This window comes from Hemiscyllium ocellatum, chromosome 2 (assembly GCF_020745735.1).
Source record: "Hemiscyllium ocellatum isolate sHemOce1 chromosome 2, sHemOce1.pat.X.cur, whole genome shotgun sequence".
In the NCBI taxonomy this organism is placed as follows: domain Eukaryota; kingdom Metazoa; phylum Chordata; class Chondrichthyes; order Orectolobiformes; family Hemiscylliidae; genus Hemiscyllium; species Hemiscyllium ocellatum.
The window spans coordinates 140,332,670-140,347,241 of record NC_083402.1 but is presented as its reverse complement, the minus strand read 5'-3'; the positions used below and the strand labels follow the sequence as shown (position 1 = coordinate 140,347,241).

The window sequence follows — 14,572 nt, the reverse complement described above, 5'->3', positions numbered from 1 at the left end:
ACAGCACACAATTGTTTTGTTGCTATGTAATTTAAATGAACATAGCATGGGGCTGAGCATTCCCCATGCTGTTGACTCCTCAGTATAACCAGTCTTCTGTTCTTCGTAAGAGCAGCTGCACTTCTAAAAGCTGTCAGTGAGTGATTCTGAGGGAAACCAGAGCACCAACTCAAGGAGAGGCCTTCGAGATGAGGTGATCACACTCTGGAGGCACTCGTCACAGATGTACATTCCAAAAGAGAGGCCACTGTGGAAACAGGAGGCTGTCATTGCTAAACAGCTAAAGCAGGTGGCAAAGGAAATGAATGCCCAGTATGTAGTCACGAGGACCTGGATTTGTGCTCGAAGATGTTCATGACCTCACAGATGTGATCAACGTCAATGAATAGCCACCAGATCACCAATTTCTCACACAATCCAATGATACCACGCTTCCACTACCCACCCAAGACTCAACCTTAACACACAAATATTCCAGCTCACTCTCACACCTTCCAATTCTGCCAGCCTTACACCAACTGGCTTCACATTCCTCCAGATAAATAACCATCACCCAGATACAGCGCACCCAATTCATAGCATTCTTCTCTCTCTCTCTGGCAAGTAGCAGCCACATGTCACAAGGGATAGAGAGAAAGAGAGAGCGAGAGAGAAAGACAATCAGCCAAACCCAACTTTGTCCCATACTCCTTTGCAGAAATTGTGCTCAAAATCCTTGGATTGATCACAAATTGGCCATGGTATTTGGTTATTATCAAGGTCTTCAAAGATGACAGCAGCTCCAGCCTTCTCAACTTCCTGCATACCCTCATTCTGCTATCTGGCATGAAATGAAAGCTGGAGGAAGTGTGATGGACCTCTTGGTTACTGCCCCTCACTCTTACCCTTCTGGAAGCAAGCTTAGGAGAGAGCAGAGAGGGACTTGCAGCAGCTATAAAAGATTGTGTGGTGAATGCATGGCTTTATAGTCCTCAGACATCATTCAAAAGAAAATGCAAGTGTGACCTTACAGTGAAGAAAATAAGTCGTGTGTTGGTAAGCACCTTCCTCTTTTTGCTTTCTAAGCTGAGGTCAGATTAGGTGCTGGAAATTAAACACTTCAATCAGGTCTACATTTGTAAGAGTAAACACATGGAGCAAGTCTAGAGGTATTAACTGATATTGATTGTTTAAAAAGGTTATGAACCAATTGACAAAAAGGGAATAGAGAAAGTTTTTACATCATGTAAGGGAATCTGAATGCTGTTGCTTGCAATTCATGCACTGCGTAAAGTTTCAGGATATTTCACATATGTTGGGGGACCACATGGGTACGAAATGTCTCCAGGAACTTAACCTCAAACTCAGGATTTCCAAATTTGACATATAGCCAGTGTCACTACGGAGCATCTGGAATGATCAAATGTTCATGTATCATGTGTTCCAGGAACCTACAGGGCATTGGGAGGTCAAGATATTAGCTGATGGCCATCCAGAATAGCAGGAGGCAGTAGGTAAGTATGAGGATGTGGGTCACTCACAAACAGATACTCAGTATTAGAGACAACTTGCAATGGTGATGACCTGAAAGAGGCCAGTCCAGAGAATGGCACCAGTGGGCAAGAGACTAAACAGAATGAAACAGCAAAGATGCAACTGCAATTGTGAAAGCTAATTCAGTTGTATAAGGTATTTGCTTCCGAAAGTGTTAATTCTGTGGAACATTAGAAGGATTTGGTGGGAAATCAGCTCTGGATGACAAATGAAATCGACATGCCATCTAGGTCCCCTCATGGTCTTAGTAACAAGGTCTATTATACCAAAGTAACTCATACCTAATCATTATCATGCAATAAACTACATGATGTTTAAGATAAGAGCCTGCCTCATGACACTACCTTCTGATTTTCCTTTATCACACTAGACTAAGTGGGCCTTGTAAATCCAAACTTGAAAGTTGGACAGTGACAGTAAAACCATCTTATGGTAACCATGAATCTAGCTTTCTCACACAACATAGTGAGCAGAGGTGAGGATTTATCACACAACAAATTCCATACTTCAGGAGATCACACAGATACTTCTGTGTTTGTGTATGCCATATAGTGTGTTTTATTCTCAGTACCAGCCTAAAAGGTACCATAGAGAGGGTGCTGAATATTTTTGGATTAGATTCCCTACAGTATGGAAACAGGCACGACAAATTTGGCCCAACAAATCCACACCAATCCACCAAAGAGTAACCCACCAGGACCCATTCCCCTACCCTGATTAATGCACCTAACACTATGGGCAATTCAGCATGGCCAATTCACCTAACCTGCACATCTTTGGATTGCAGGAGGAAACCGGAGCACCCTGAGGAAACCACACAGACACGTGGAGAATGACAGCCACACAGACAATTGCCCAAAGTGGGAATCAAAACGAGGGTCTGTGGCACTGTGAGGCAGCTGTGCTAACCCCACTGAGCCACCGTGACACCCTTCAGGGGTGCAGAGGGAAGGCAGTAAGCCAAAAATTGTGGTGCACTTCAGTCCAATGGGAAAAGGAATATAAATTAGAAAAGCTTTAATGCAGAGGATAGGACATTGGTGATTCCATATCTGGAGCATTGGATGGTAAAAGATATTATTGCCTTAGAAGCAGTTCAAAAATTTGAATCATTCCTGGGATGAAAGGCTTACCTTAACAAGAAAGGCAGGATAAGTTGCACCTTTGACATTGGAATTTTGGAGAATAGGAGTTGATCCTCCTGAAATAAATAATTTCTTGAGAAGTTTGGATAGGATGGATCTGGATGACATTTCTTCATGTGGAGGAGGCTTAAGCTACGAGACATTGTTTAAGAATAAGAGGACTCCCTTATAAGACAGAGATGAGGAGAATTTCTTTCTTTCAAAGTGTTGCTATTCGTGGAATTCTCTTCCCCAGAAGGTGGTGGAGGCTGGATGTCTAAATTTATTAAAGACTGTGTTAGATAAATTTTTGATAGACAAGGAAGTCAAGGATTATAGGGTGCTGACATGAAAGTAGAGCTGAGCATGGCCCACAAGGGAAAGTTTCAGATCTTGGAGACAACAGGCATCTTTCCAAGGAAGTCAGGTTGTACCTCAACAGGACTGGGACCATTGTCTTCATGGAGTGGTTCACATGTGCTTTGGGAGGGTTTAAACTAAATTGACAGAGAATGGGCACTAGCTACACAAGTAGGAAAGGAATAAGGTGCATAAAGTGAGTGTGTCAGGCAGTGCTATTGAAGAGAATAGTTCCATATCAAACAGGAACAGACCAAGAATGACTATGCAGTATACCACAACAGGTTTAACATGCACATACATACACACAGAAAAGTGTGATAAATAAGTTTGATGACTTAAAACACAAATAGCCACATGAGAAGATAATGTAAAACCATTAAAGAAGCATGGCTTAAAGTGGTGAGTATCTGGTGCCTATTATTCAAGGATATAAAGTGTTCAGAACAGATTGACAAGAAGAAAAGGAGGTTGAGGAAGAAGTACTGATAAGTGTTGGAAAGGGAAAGACCATGTGGAGACAAGGACAGACCCATTTGGTTAGAGATGAGAAATAAAGTAGGTTGATCACAAGTACTATGTCAGGCTCCAAAAAAAAAACCTGACAAAGCTAGAGGAGCAAATTGGCAGGGAAATCACAGAAAGGAGAAAGTGAGCACTGCACACACCAGAGATCACAGTCAAAAAGTGTGGTGCAGGAAAAGCACAGCCGGTCAGGCAGCATCGGAGGAGCAGGGGTGTCAATATTTCGAGCATAAGCTCTTCATCAGGAATGTGCAAGAACTGTATGACAGTGGGAGACTTTAATTTCAGGAGAATATCCTTGGTCAATATCTCCCAGACCACCCAAAAAAGAAGCATTGCTGAATATGGTACTGGGAAATGAGGTAAACTAGGTACCTGTGGGGAAACATTTGTGTAAAAGTTATCATTATATCATTAGATTGATAAAAGAGAAAAAAGGAAACTACAGAAAGTAGAATATTTAGATTAGAAGCCAACTAATTTTGTTGCAGTGAGAAGGGATCCAGCCGTGATCTTAAAAAGGAAGAGATGCTTCAAATTCAAGCGAAGTTCATACCAACACGCACAAAAGTGAAGGAAACCAAAAACAGGGATCATAGAACATAGAAGGATACAGCGCAGTACAGGCCCTTCGGCCCTCGATGTTGCGCCGACCGAGTCCTACCTAACCTATACTAGCCCAATAACTTCCAAATGCCTATCCAATGCCCGCTTAAATGAACATAAAGAAGGAGAGTTCACCACTGATACGGGCAGGGCATTCCATGAACTCACAACCCGCTGTGTGAAGAATCTACCCCTAACATCTGTCCTATACCTACCACCCCTTAATTTAAAGCTATGTCCCCTAGTAACACCTGACTCCATTAGCGGTAAAAGGTTCTTAGTATCTACCCTATCTAAACCCCTAATCATCTTATACACTTCTATCAGATCTCCCCTAAACCTTCTCTTCTCCAATGAGAACAGCCCCAAGTGCCTCAGCCTTTCCTCATACGATCTTCCTACCATTCCAGGCAACATCCTGGTAAACCTCCTCTGCACTCGTTCTAAAGCTTCCACATCCTTCCTATAGTATGCCGACCAAAACTGCACACAATACTCCAGATGAGGCCTCACCAGAGTCTTATACAACTGCAACATGACCTCAGGACTCCGGAACTCAATTCCTCTGCCAATAAAGCCCAGTACACCATATGCCTTCCTCACAGCACTATTTACCTGGGTGGCAACTTTCAGAGATCTGTGTACATAGACACCAAGATCCCTCTGCTCATCCACACTACCAAGTAGCCTACCATTAGCCCAGTAATCCATCATCTTGTTATTCCTACCAAAGTGAACGACTTCGCACTTAGCTACATTGAATTCCATTTGCCACATTTCCGCCCAGCTCTGCAACTTATCTATATCCCGCTGTAACCTACCACTTCCTTCCTCACTATCCACAACTCCACCGACTTTTGTGTCATCCGCAAACTTGCTTACCCAGCTTTCAAGTCCTTCCTCTAGATCATTTATAAAGATAACAAAAAGCAATGGTCCCAAAACAGATCCTTGTGGTACACCGCTAGTAACTGCGCTCCAAGATGAACATAATCCATCAACTACTACCCTCTGTCTCCTTCCAGCCAGCCAATTCCTAATCCAAACCTCTAATGTATCCTCAATGCCATACCTCCGAAGTTTTAGCATTAGCCTACCATGGGGAACCTTATCGAACGCCTTACTAAAATCCATATACACAACATCTACTGCTTTACCCTCATCCACTTCCTTAGTCACCTTCTCAAAGAACTCAATAAGGTTTGTGAGGCACGACCTGCCCTTCACAAAACCATGCTGGCTATCCCTGATCACGTTATTCCTACCCAGATGTTCATAAATCTTATCCCTTACCATTCTCTCTAAGACTTTGCCCACCACTGAAGTCAGACTCACTGGCCTATAGTTACTAGGGCTATCCCTACTCCCTTTCTTGAACAAGCCTTCTTGAGCATCCCTTACATGATAAGGGAGAAAGATTATAATGGCTGAAAAAAAATGCATATGATGCATGTCTGGTGAATGCTTGAAGTGAGCACCATGTAAAATACAATAGGTTGAAAGGAAAAGATGACAAGCAAAGAAATAATATGAAGATAGAGTGGCATTCAATACAAAAGGGAACCCCAACATTGTCTTCCAGCATGTGAACAGTGAGCAGTGGGATACAAAGAAGGTAATATACATTTAGAGGTGCAGGACAAGGCTAGAATATTTAATGAGTGCATTTTATTGGTGGTTAATTTGATAAAAACATCAATGTAGCCATTGATGATCCTCTTCACAGAGATTCTTCTTATTGTCGTGCAGCTTTAATAAGTCATTGACCAGTCACCTTTTCCTAAACACCATCATTGTCATTCCAGTCAAGTTTGGTGGAGAGACTCAAAGGTTCTTTCCCCTCAAATCCCCACAATCTAGCCCCTGTCAACAAACTGTACCACGGTACAAGTTGATGTGACTGATTTGTTTGACTGAAACTAACCAAACTGTCTTTCATGAAGTGCCCTAAAAATGCCTCTTCTGGACATAAATACTTCAGAATGGGAAATCTGACAAGGATTTCAAATGAACCAGGCTAGCAAATGTGGAACTGACAGCTCAACTGTGGAACTGGAACCATTTGCATGCTAATTTTCACATTGCTTAACTTGCCAGCAGACTGTAGCACTGAGTTCTCGCACATTTTGAAAAAAATGCTTGACTGATCTAACTCTATTAATGAGTAAATTATAGTAATTTTGTTATTACAAATGCACAGAAATTTCTAAAACGATTTATTCCTAATTTGATGAACACTTACATTCCATTGATTGCCTTTGGTTGTAATGTTTTTCTCATCTTAAAGTGACTTTCTTTTAAAAGAAAAGAGGTTTCGTTGGTGAAAAAAAACAAATCTGTTAATTGACAGCACACAGTAAAAGCATTTGGATCGAATGCAAGTGAAATTCATCTCAATAATGTCAGACAAACTCACAGCAAATTGAGCATCTTCTTAGCTCTGATTCTGATTTCCTTTTCCAATTGAAATCGTCAAATTGTGAAAAGTGGGCACAGTTTTAAAGCAGACTGGATTCCTGTGAATAATTCTACCTTCAGTCTCTGTAGCCTTGTGCTTCACCAATGTGCTGTGCAAGTGAGGAATTGTAGGTGGCACCTACAATGAATTGTAAATGGACTGCCCCATAACATATTGAAAGTTATGGGCAAAAATTAATTCTTGACACATATGAGTAAGACTCCAGAGAGGGAGAACACATATGTAAGATCTGCCCTTGTATACTACAAGGTAGACAGAGAAAGGACAATGGGATTCAAACAAGCAAGTTTTAATGAATAATTTCTGCCTGCCTTAAAGTGGAAGTGAGATGTGAATTCTGCAGAGTGATTTCATTTCAATTCATTATGTTAACACAAATTCAAGGAAAATTCAGGATGATCAAAAATTCCTGGCAAAGCCAATGTTGCCCATATCCCATGTATGAGCAAAATGAAAAGACTCTCAATTAAAAGCTTCGTGAAAATACAAAGCACAATTTCAGCTTGTAAAGTATTAATGATTAGCACTGCAATAGTGTCTGCTGCCCTCAGGACTATTCAGGACAAATTTTCAAGGTTTGTATTTGTCACAAACTTTAGAGACATTATTATGTTTTTTTATTGTTTGTTGATCATTATTTTCTATCACCACTAATTCTGGGCCTGTCAGCATCAAAGACTAAATGGAAGATAGATAGGCATTGTAGAGAGAAACCACAAGAAGAAAGGAAGAAAAACAAGGAAAAAATGTACAGGGAGAGACCTACAGAATTGAGACACAAATAAAGAGAACATCAGATACAGAAAGTAAGTAGAATATATAATACAAGAACAAGCAATTCAGCTAATGCCAATATTTAAGCTCCACTTACTCCTTCTTCTCCATTCTTCCTCACCTAACATTTATCTTCCTCACCTAACATTTCCTTTCTATCTCATATGCCTATCCTTACAGTACTGGGTTTCACATGGGTGAATACATTTCTCCAGATTTTCCTACTTGATTTGCTGGTGACTATCTTACATTGATGACTTTTAATTTTGCTCCTCCCCTGCAATGGAAGTGCTCTCTTGGAGTCTAATCTATCAGAACCTTTCATATTTTAAATACCTACAATAGGTCATCAGTCAGCCTTATCATGAAGGAAAAGAGATTCAACTACTTCATTCTTTTCTGATAGGTATAACTTTATATTCCCATGCCATCACTGCTTTTAAAAAATCCTTCTCAACAGTCTGTCTAATACCTTCATATCCTTTATATGATATGACAACTACAATTGTGCACAGTATCTAAAATGTGAGATAATCAAGGCTTGATACACATCTAACATAGCTTCTCTACTTTTCAAATTCTATCCTTCTACAAATAAACATGCTCAAACAATTCTGTGATTCATTTTTCATGGTCTTATAAGTTGTGTAATGTAATTTGTGTATTTGTACTCCCAGGCTCCTTTGTTCCTTTAGCCCATTTAAGTTCTTATTTTCAAAAATGTGACCTCCTTATTTTGCTGCAGACACTGGTTTTGCAGTCAGTCAGTAAACTGGTGTTTGGCTTATTATTGTTCATGTAATACTGAGCTATATCATTAATAAATAGCACTGAAAACTAATTTGTTAAGGGTCATTTAAAAATAAAATGCATGTTTTCATTAAAAACAAATTACCGGTCTTCTTAAAGGACAGCTGGGCTTCTGAGTCCTGTTTAATGACCAGATTTTCTACCCACATCACAATCTTGAACACCAAACCCTTTTCTGTCGCTGAATGTTGAACATCCCAGGAGATTACTAAATCTGACAGTTAAGTGAAAGAAGAAATATTAGAGATGTATCTAAGTGTTTTATCCCTGTGGAGAAGTGTCTAACTGCATAGAGGTTAATGAGACCAGTGTCTTCGTTCCTTTTCCCAGCGCTTTTTCAGCCAGTAACTGCTTCAGATATCCTTTTCTCTACTGACGCACACAGAAACCGAAACATTTCAGAGGGTTCACCTCAGCCCAATGCCCTACTCCAAAAGCTGGAATCCACACTCACCGGGCACCATTCCTGTCAGTGTTGGGGCTGGGTAACTGCCCTGAGCAGCAGGGGGCACATGCGGAGGGTAGCCAGGAAGAGTCGTGCTGGCCAAATCACGACCTGGAAAACAAAACAAAATAAATGAAGCTAAAACAAGGTCTTAGGAATGTCTGTGACATTAGTGCCTGCAGGTCCTGCTGTGATCAGATCATCCATACCAACGCTGTGAAACCTGCCTGTAATGACAACGTCTGGGACAGACATCAGGTGATCAATCCAGGCAGGTGGTCTCTTAACGCAGGTTCATCCATTGACTTATCATTGAGATTGACACCAGGTATTCACCGCAGAGAAATGAAGAAGTCTACTAAATGCGTTACCCTGTCAGAGGGATATATTGAGACCACATATTGAGGGGACACAGTGAGACTCTATGCAGAGTGGGTATAATTAGATTATAGGCAAGGGATATATTTAGATCACTGATAGATGAGATACATTGAGGTTATAGACAAAGGGGATTCGGTTAGTCTTTGGACAACGGTGGTACAGTTCAGAATGCCCATTGCTGGAAAGTAATGTACACCTGAACTCCCCAAAAGTTTTCACCAAGTCGTATCCATCTAAGACATGTGTTCGATGAAAAGATTAATTCCCAAGATTTCTTTTGTCATGATGGGACATAGACATGAGAAAACTTTACGATAAGCGGATATAAAAATGAGGTATCTGTTTTGAGGAAAGCTGGAATCACACCATGATTCCAGTTGTTTTCAAAGCATGCACATCGGAGACACTGGATGGTGTGTAAGGGTCATAGTCAAAACGCCGTTTATGAAGAGTACACCCCCAGGTGATCTATTGTTATTGAGAAGTTTATAATAAAATGGATGCTTGGTAACCTGAGGTGCACATCCAAATGCCTGCTATCATTAAACAGTTCAAACTCCATACATCTGACTCCAAGATGTATAATATTGTGAAACAATATTTGTCATTATGCAGAAACACCCATTTGAGATTCCTGTTGCTTTTTTTTTAATTCACTCGTGAGACATTGGCATCGCTAGCTGGCCAAAATTTATTGCCTGTTCCTAGCTGCCCTTGAACTGAGTGGTTTACTAAGCCATTGCAGAAGTCAGTGAGAGTCAACCACTTTGCAATGGGTCTGGAGTCACATGTGAAGACCAGGTGAGGATATGAAAGAATATGCATTTCTGATGCCTGTTATTATGAAGGGACATAAATCTGACATACTGGTCATTGGTATGATCCAGCTGATCTTATTACTGGCCAGGTCAGATCCCAGACTGAAACAGAGCTAGACAGATCATATTGTGATTTGTTTTTATTTTAACAAAGTAGTCTCTCGCTGAGACTTAACGCGTTCCATGCTGCAGATTTTGCTTCAACAATAATTCAACAATTAAGAAAATAAATTAAGGTAAAATAGAATAAAACAATATTATTTATAACACGAATTCAAAGATTTTAAAGCATACAGTAGAAATATAATCCCATTAATCATTAAGCTCTCCTTTATAAATTGAAAAGGAAAGCTTTTATATCATAGTCAAAACGCATCCCCAGTACTGTATCCAAAAACCTTACATAGTAGCCAAAAAACCCCACTCCCACTACTCACACTAGAATTCTGTATCTAAAACCTCAATAGGTTTAAAGGTATTTTCAACTTTAACTAATAGACTGGAACTGCAGATAACTTCATTCCAAAGCTATCAAGTATCCATATTCAGCTCTTCAAGGTATTATCAGAACACCTTTTGACTGGGACTAACTGATACTTTGTTCTAAAGTAATCAAGTTTTACTATATTCTTCCCACCTTAGGAACATTGATCTACATAGCCACTTTCATCCAAGAACTTCACAGGACTGCTAATAATTCAAGGTAAAGCAAAAACATACTCTCTCTCTAAGTTATAGATGTTTTCATTAAGCTTTGAAACCTCTCTTGACCTTCTACACTGGAGCTTACCTATCTTGTTCGGCCATAAAACCCAACTAATGTACACAAAATCTCATTATTTCCAAAGCTAGGTCTCAAAACTGTTTTAAAAGGAATCACTGTGGCTACAGAGAGACTTACAAGTTAATGATTAATTTCAGACAAACCTCAAAACCCACGATTCTCCCTAACCCAGAATTCCAGGAACACACTTGCAATAGTAATTTCTCTTCAATCCATTCATGGATCTGAATATCACTGGCTGTAACAGCATTTCTTAACCATCCCTAATTGCCCAGAGGCAGTTAAGAGGCATCCACATTGCTGTGAATCTGGAGTCACTTGCAGGCCAGACCAGGTATAAATAGCAGAGTTTCTTCCCTAAAGTACATTAATGAATCAAATGGGTTTCTCCCTAACAATTGACAATGGCTTCACGATCATTCTAGACTCTTATTTCCAGATTATTACTGAATTCAAATTCCACCATCCATGAAGGCATGATTCAAACCCAAGTCCCCAGGACATTACTGGGCCTCTGGATTTATAGTCTGGCGAAAATATCTCTCATCCATCATCTATTAAATAGCACACAGTTTACATTGCATTACAAAACTGTGAAACCTTAACATACTTGCCATTACAAAGTGATGCATACTCAAAATGCTTCTTTCTATGAAGAAGCATAATTAAAATATCTCTGGCTGTACTTTCTCTGCAGATTCTTCGTTTCCAACATTTACCAGTTGTTTCCTTTTCATTTCAAGAAAACCTAAGGTGAACTGGTGATCCTGGGCACGATTGTGACTCAGGCCTAAGCGAGATGTATCTTCGTGTAACGTGAGTTTCCAACTCTGCTGGTACTGTGTGATGGGTTCTCAAAGCTGTGGTTGCCTATGCCTTGAATCACCAGTTACCAGTCGACACCACCAGTATCTGTATGACACAGTACAATGAACAATGCACTTGCCAAGTTAATAGGATGGCAAGTGAAGCAATTACTAATGTGATGACTAGTAATGATTGCCTGGGCTGCGGGAAGCTTTGTCAGGGCTTATTGATGATGTGCTAGCTGGGACAATATATGCATGATGACTAAATTGCTAATATACCATGGACATTTTTTCCCACTTAGTCCTTCACACAGCTATTAGAAGAATCCAAACTCTGAATTCTTGTATGACCTGCAAGCACAAAAGCCAATAATCACTGGGTCCACTTATTAACAGCTTTAGTAAAGCTGTTTTTTTAGTTGCATATTAATATATATCCATTGCTACAATTAAAGCTGCAGGAATTCTTTTCATCCCTCTTTTTGAATTAAATTGTCCACATTCCTGACAGAAATTTGAACCCCTTCTTTTGTTTTTCAGTTTAATTTGTTTTAGCCTTCTCCAGTAAAATAAAAATAATTTCATTCAAATAACAACACAAGTGCCCTTCAATTAGTAACACTTCAGAATCCGTCCAGAGTGGAGGAAAAAACTAATTTTCTTTTCTTCTTTCATGGAATGTGGCATTGAGGTAAGTTAGGATGTTGCTCACTCTAAATGCCCTTGAGAAGATGGTGACAAAGCTCCTTCTTGGATTGCTGTCATCTATTCAAATATCTGATGAGTGTCACTTTGAGTTTGATCACTCGTTTTATTTGCCTATTGTTAGATTGGGAAATATTTCTCTGTTCTGCCTGTGAAGAAAGCTTAACGGATGTATTTTTATGACCCTAGGATTCTGTTTTACACACTTTTGGCAGCTTAATCAAGGATTCTCTACAAAGCCCTCAGAGGATTTTGTGTAGCAGAAATTCACAGGAGACAGTTTAAGAGTGCCACAGACAAATTAGAATGGACACTGACAATCGGCACAAGGAAATGTGCTTCTGCAGACTTAAATTTCAAATGTCATTTATTGAATTCCACCCGGTTAACTCATTGGGCTAAAAACAAGCAAAAGAGCATCTGGGGAACGGAAAGCTCTACAAATCTGCAGAAGTCTACAGAAAGCTCTTCTATAGTATATACGTGGTTGCTTATAGGCCAGGAGAGTGGTGTAGCCACACATACAAATATATACACAGAAAGAGATTGGCATCAATCTGTCTCCATTCTGGCATTAGCAATGCCTCAGTAAATATCTATGACTAATCTTTCACTTGGTTTGACCATTAAAGCCTCATAATACTTGAGCAGAAAGGGGAACAATGAAAATTATCTCACTTTGCTGGATGATTAATATCTCTTCTGTGTTTGTTGCAATAAAATATAACAGCGGTTGGTTTCATTGGCATTTTCTCCTCTCTCCCCTAAGGAAAACAATAGCATATACTTATCCAAATTGGTTTTCATCAAGTTGTCCACTTTACTTACCTTGGATTGGTCAACAATTAAACTGCGTCATGTGCTGTGATACTGACCCATATTAATCCTAGCTTCTATACCTGACCTAAGGGTCATCTGGTGCAGTGATAGTGCCCCTATCTCTGAGCCAGGAGACTTACGTTCAAGTTCCACCTGCTCTGCAGGTGTGTCATAACATTTCTGAATAGGTTAATTAGAAAGTATCTACCCCTGATCTGTACCCAGTTGATAGAACTTTATGTTCTGACACAGATAGGGCATGCATTATCTATTAATGCATTCCAATAGTTCCTACATTACAATAGTGATGCACTTCAAACGAACGTCATTGGTTGTAAATGTTTTGTGATGTCCTGAAATCATACAAGACACCAAATAAATACAGGAATTTGTTTCTCCGTTTCTAACAAGGAGCAGATTTTTACACAAGATGTGTCCTGGGAAATTGCTGGCATCTAGATCATGATGTTTGAAAGGGTAACTAATGAGAAATGGTTTCTATTGGTAGATGGGTCAGCAACCTGAAAACGCAGATTTAAGATAATTGACAAAAGAACCAGTGGCAAATGAGGAGAATTGTATGATGCAACATGAAATACATTGTCTAAATGGGCTGTAGTAAATATAGATTCAATCAAATTTCAAAAAAAGAGTTAAATAAACACATTAAAAGGAAGAATTTCATAGAACTATGGGGAAAAGGCCTAGGATTGATTGGAGAGATCTTTCAAAGAGGCAACATTGTCATGATGGGCCAAATGGTCATGTTTGAAATGCAACTATTTCATTCCATATAGCACAGGAGGTGGTTATTTGGTCCATTGTGATGCTCTACAAACAGCAATTCAGCTAGTCCAACACTCCTCCAACCCTGCACAATTTTTCCATTGCATTACTTCTCTCATTTCCTTTGAATGCCACAACTGAATCTGTCTTTCACATACTCTCAGACGACGTAAGCTAAATCATTCATTAAACAAAAAAAAGCTTTCCCTTACTTCGTCTTTTGTTCTTTTACCAGTCGCTTTGGATCTGCTCTGATCCTTCTCCCAGTGGAATGGTTCTCTCTACATACTATGTCTAGATCTATCATAATTTCCTCTTAATCTTCTCTTCTCACCTGAGAGTAACTCCAGCCTGTCCAACATATCCACATTAATCAGTTGCTTGTCCCTGGATCCAGTCTTATAAGTTTTTTCTCTAAAATCTTGACATCCTCCCCAAACAGTGATGGCCGGAATTGGATATAATATTCCAAATGAAACTGAGCCCATGTTTTATCAAAATTCATCAACATTCCTTAATTTTCACGTTCCAAGCCTCTACTGATACAACCTACAATCAGTAGAGTGTGTTATATGTCTTTTCAACTACTTTTTCTGACTGCCCCAGCACCTTCAATGATTTGTGCACATGTACTCTCAGGTCGCAGTCTCTTCTTGCAACCTCTTTAGAATTATACCATGCGGTTCATATTGTCTCTCCTCATTATTTTTACAAATTTCTGGACTAAATTTCATCTGTCACATGCTTGCCCGTTCCACTAGCCTATATCCTTTTCTACAACTTCCTGTTCATTCATTTAATACATCGTCCATGT

The 14,572-nt window shown here is 39.7% G+C and overlaps 1 protein-coding gene across 1 annotated transcript in view; it reads right to left on the bottom strand.

Annotated features, from left to right (window-relative positions):
• pax5 (paired box 5) overlaps positions 1-14,572 on the bottom strand; it is a 195,448-nt gene that overhangs the window by 37,577 nt on the left and 143,299 nt on the right. The window contains exon 8 of the mRNA XM_060846575.1: positions 8,666-8,767. Coding sequence (XP_060702558.1) covers positions 8,666-8,767 — 102 coding nt within the window. The remainder of the gene's footprint in view (positions 1-8,665; positions 8,768-14,572) is intronic.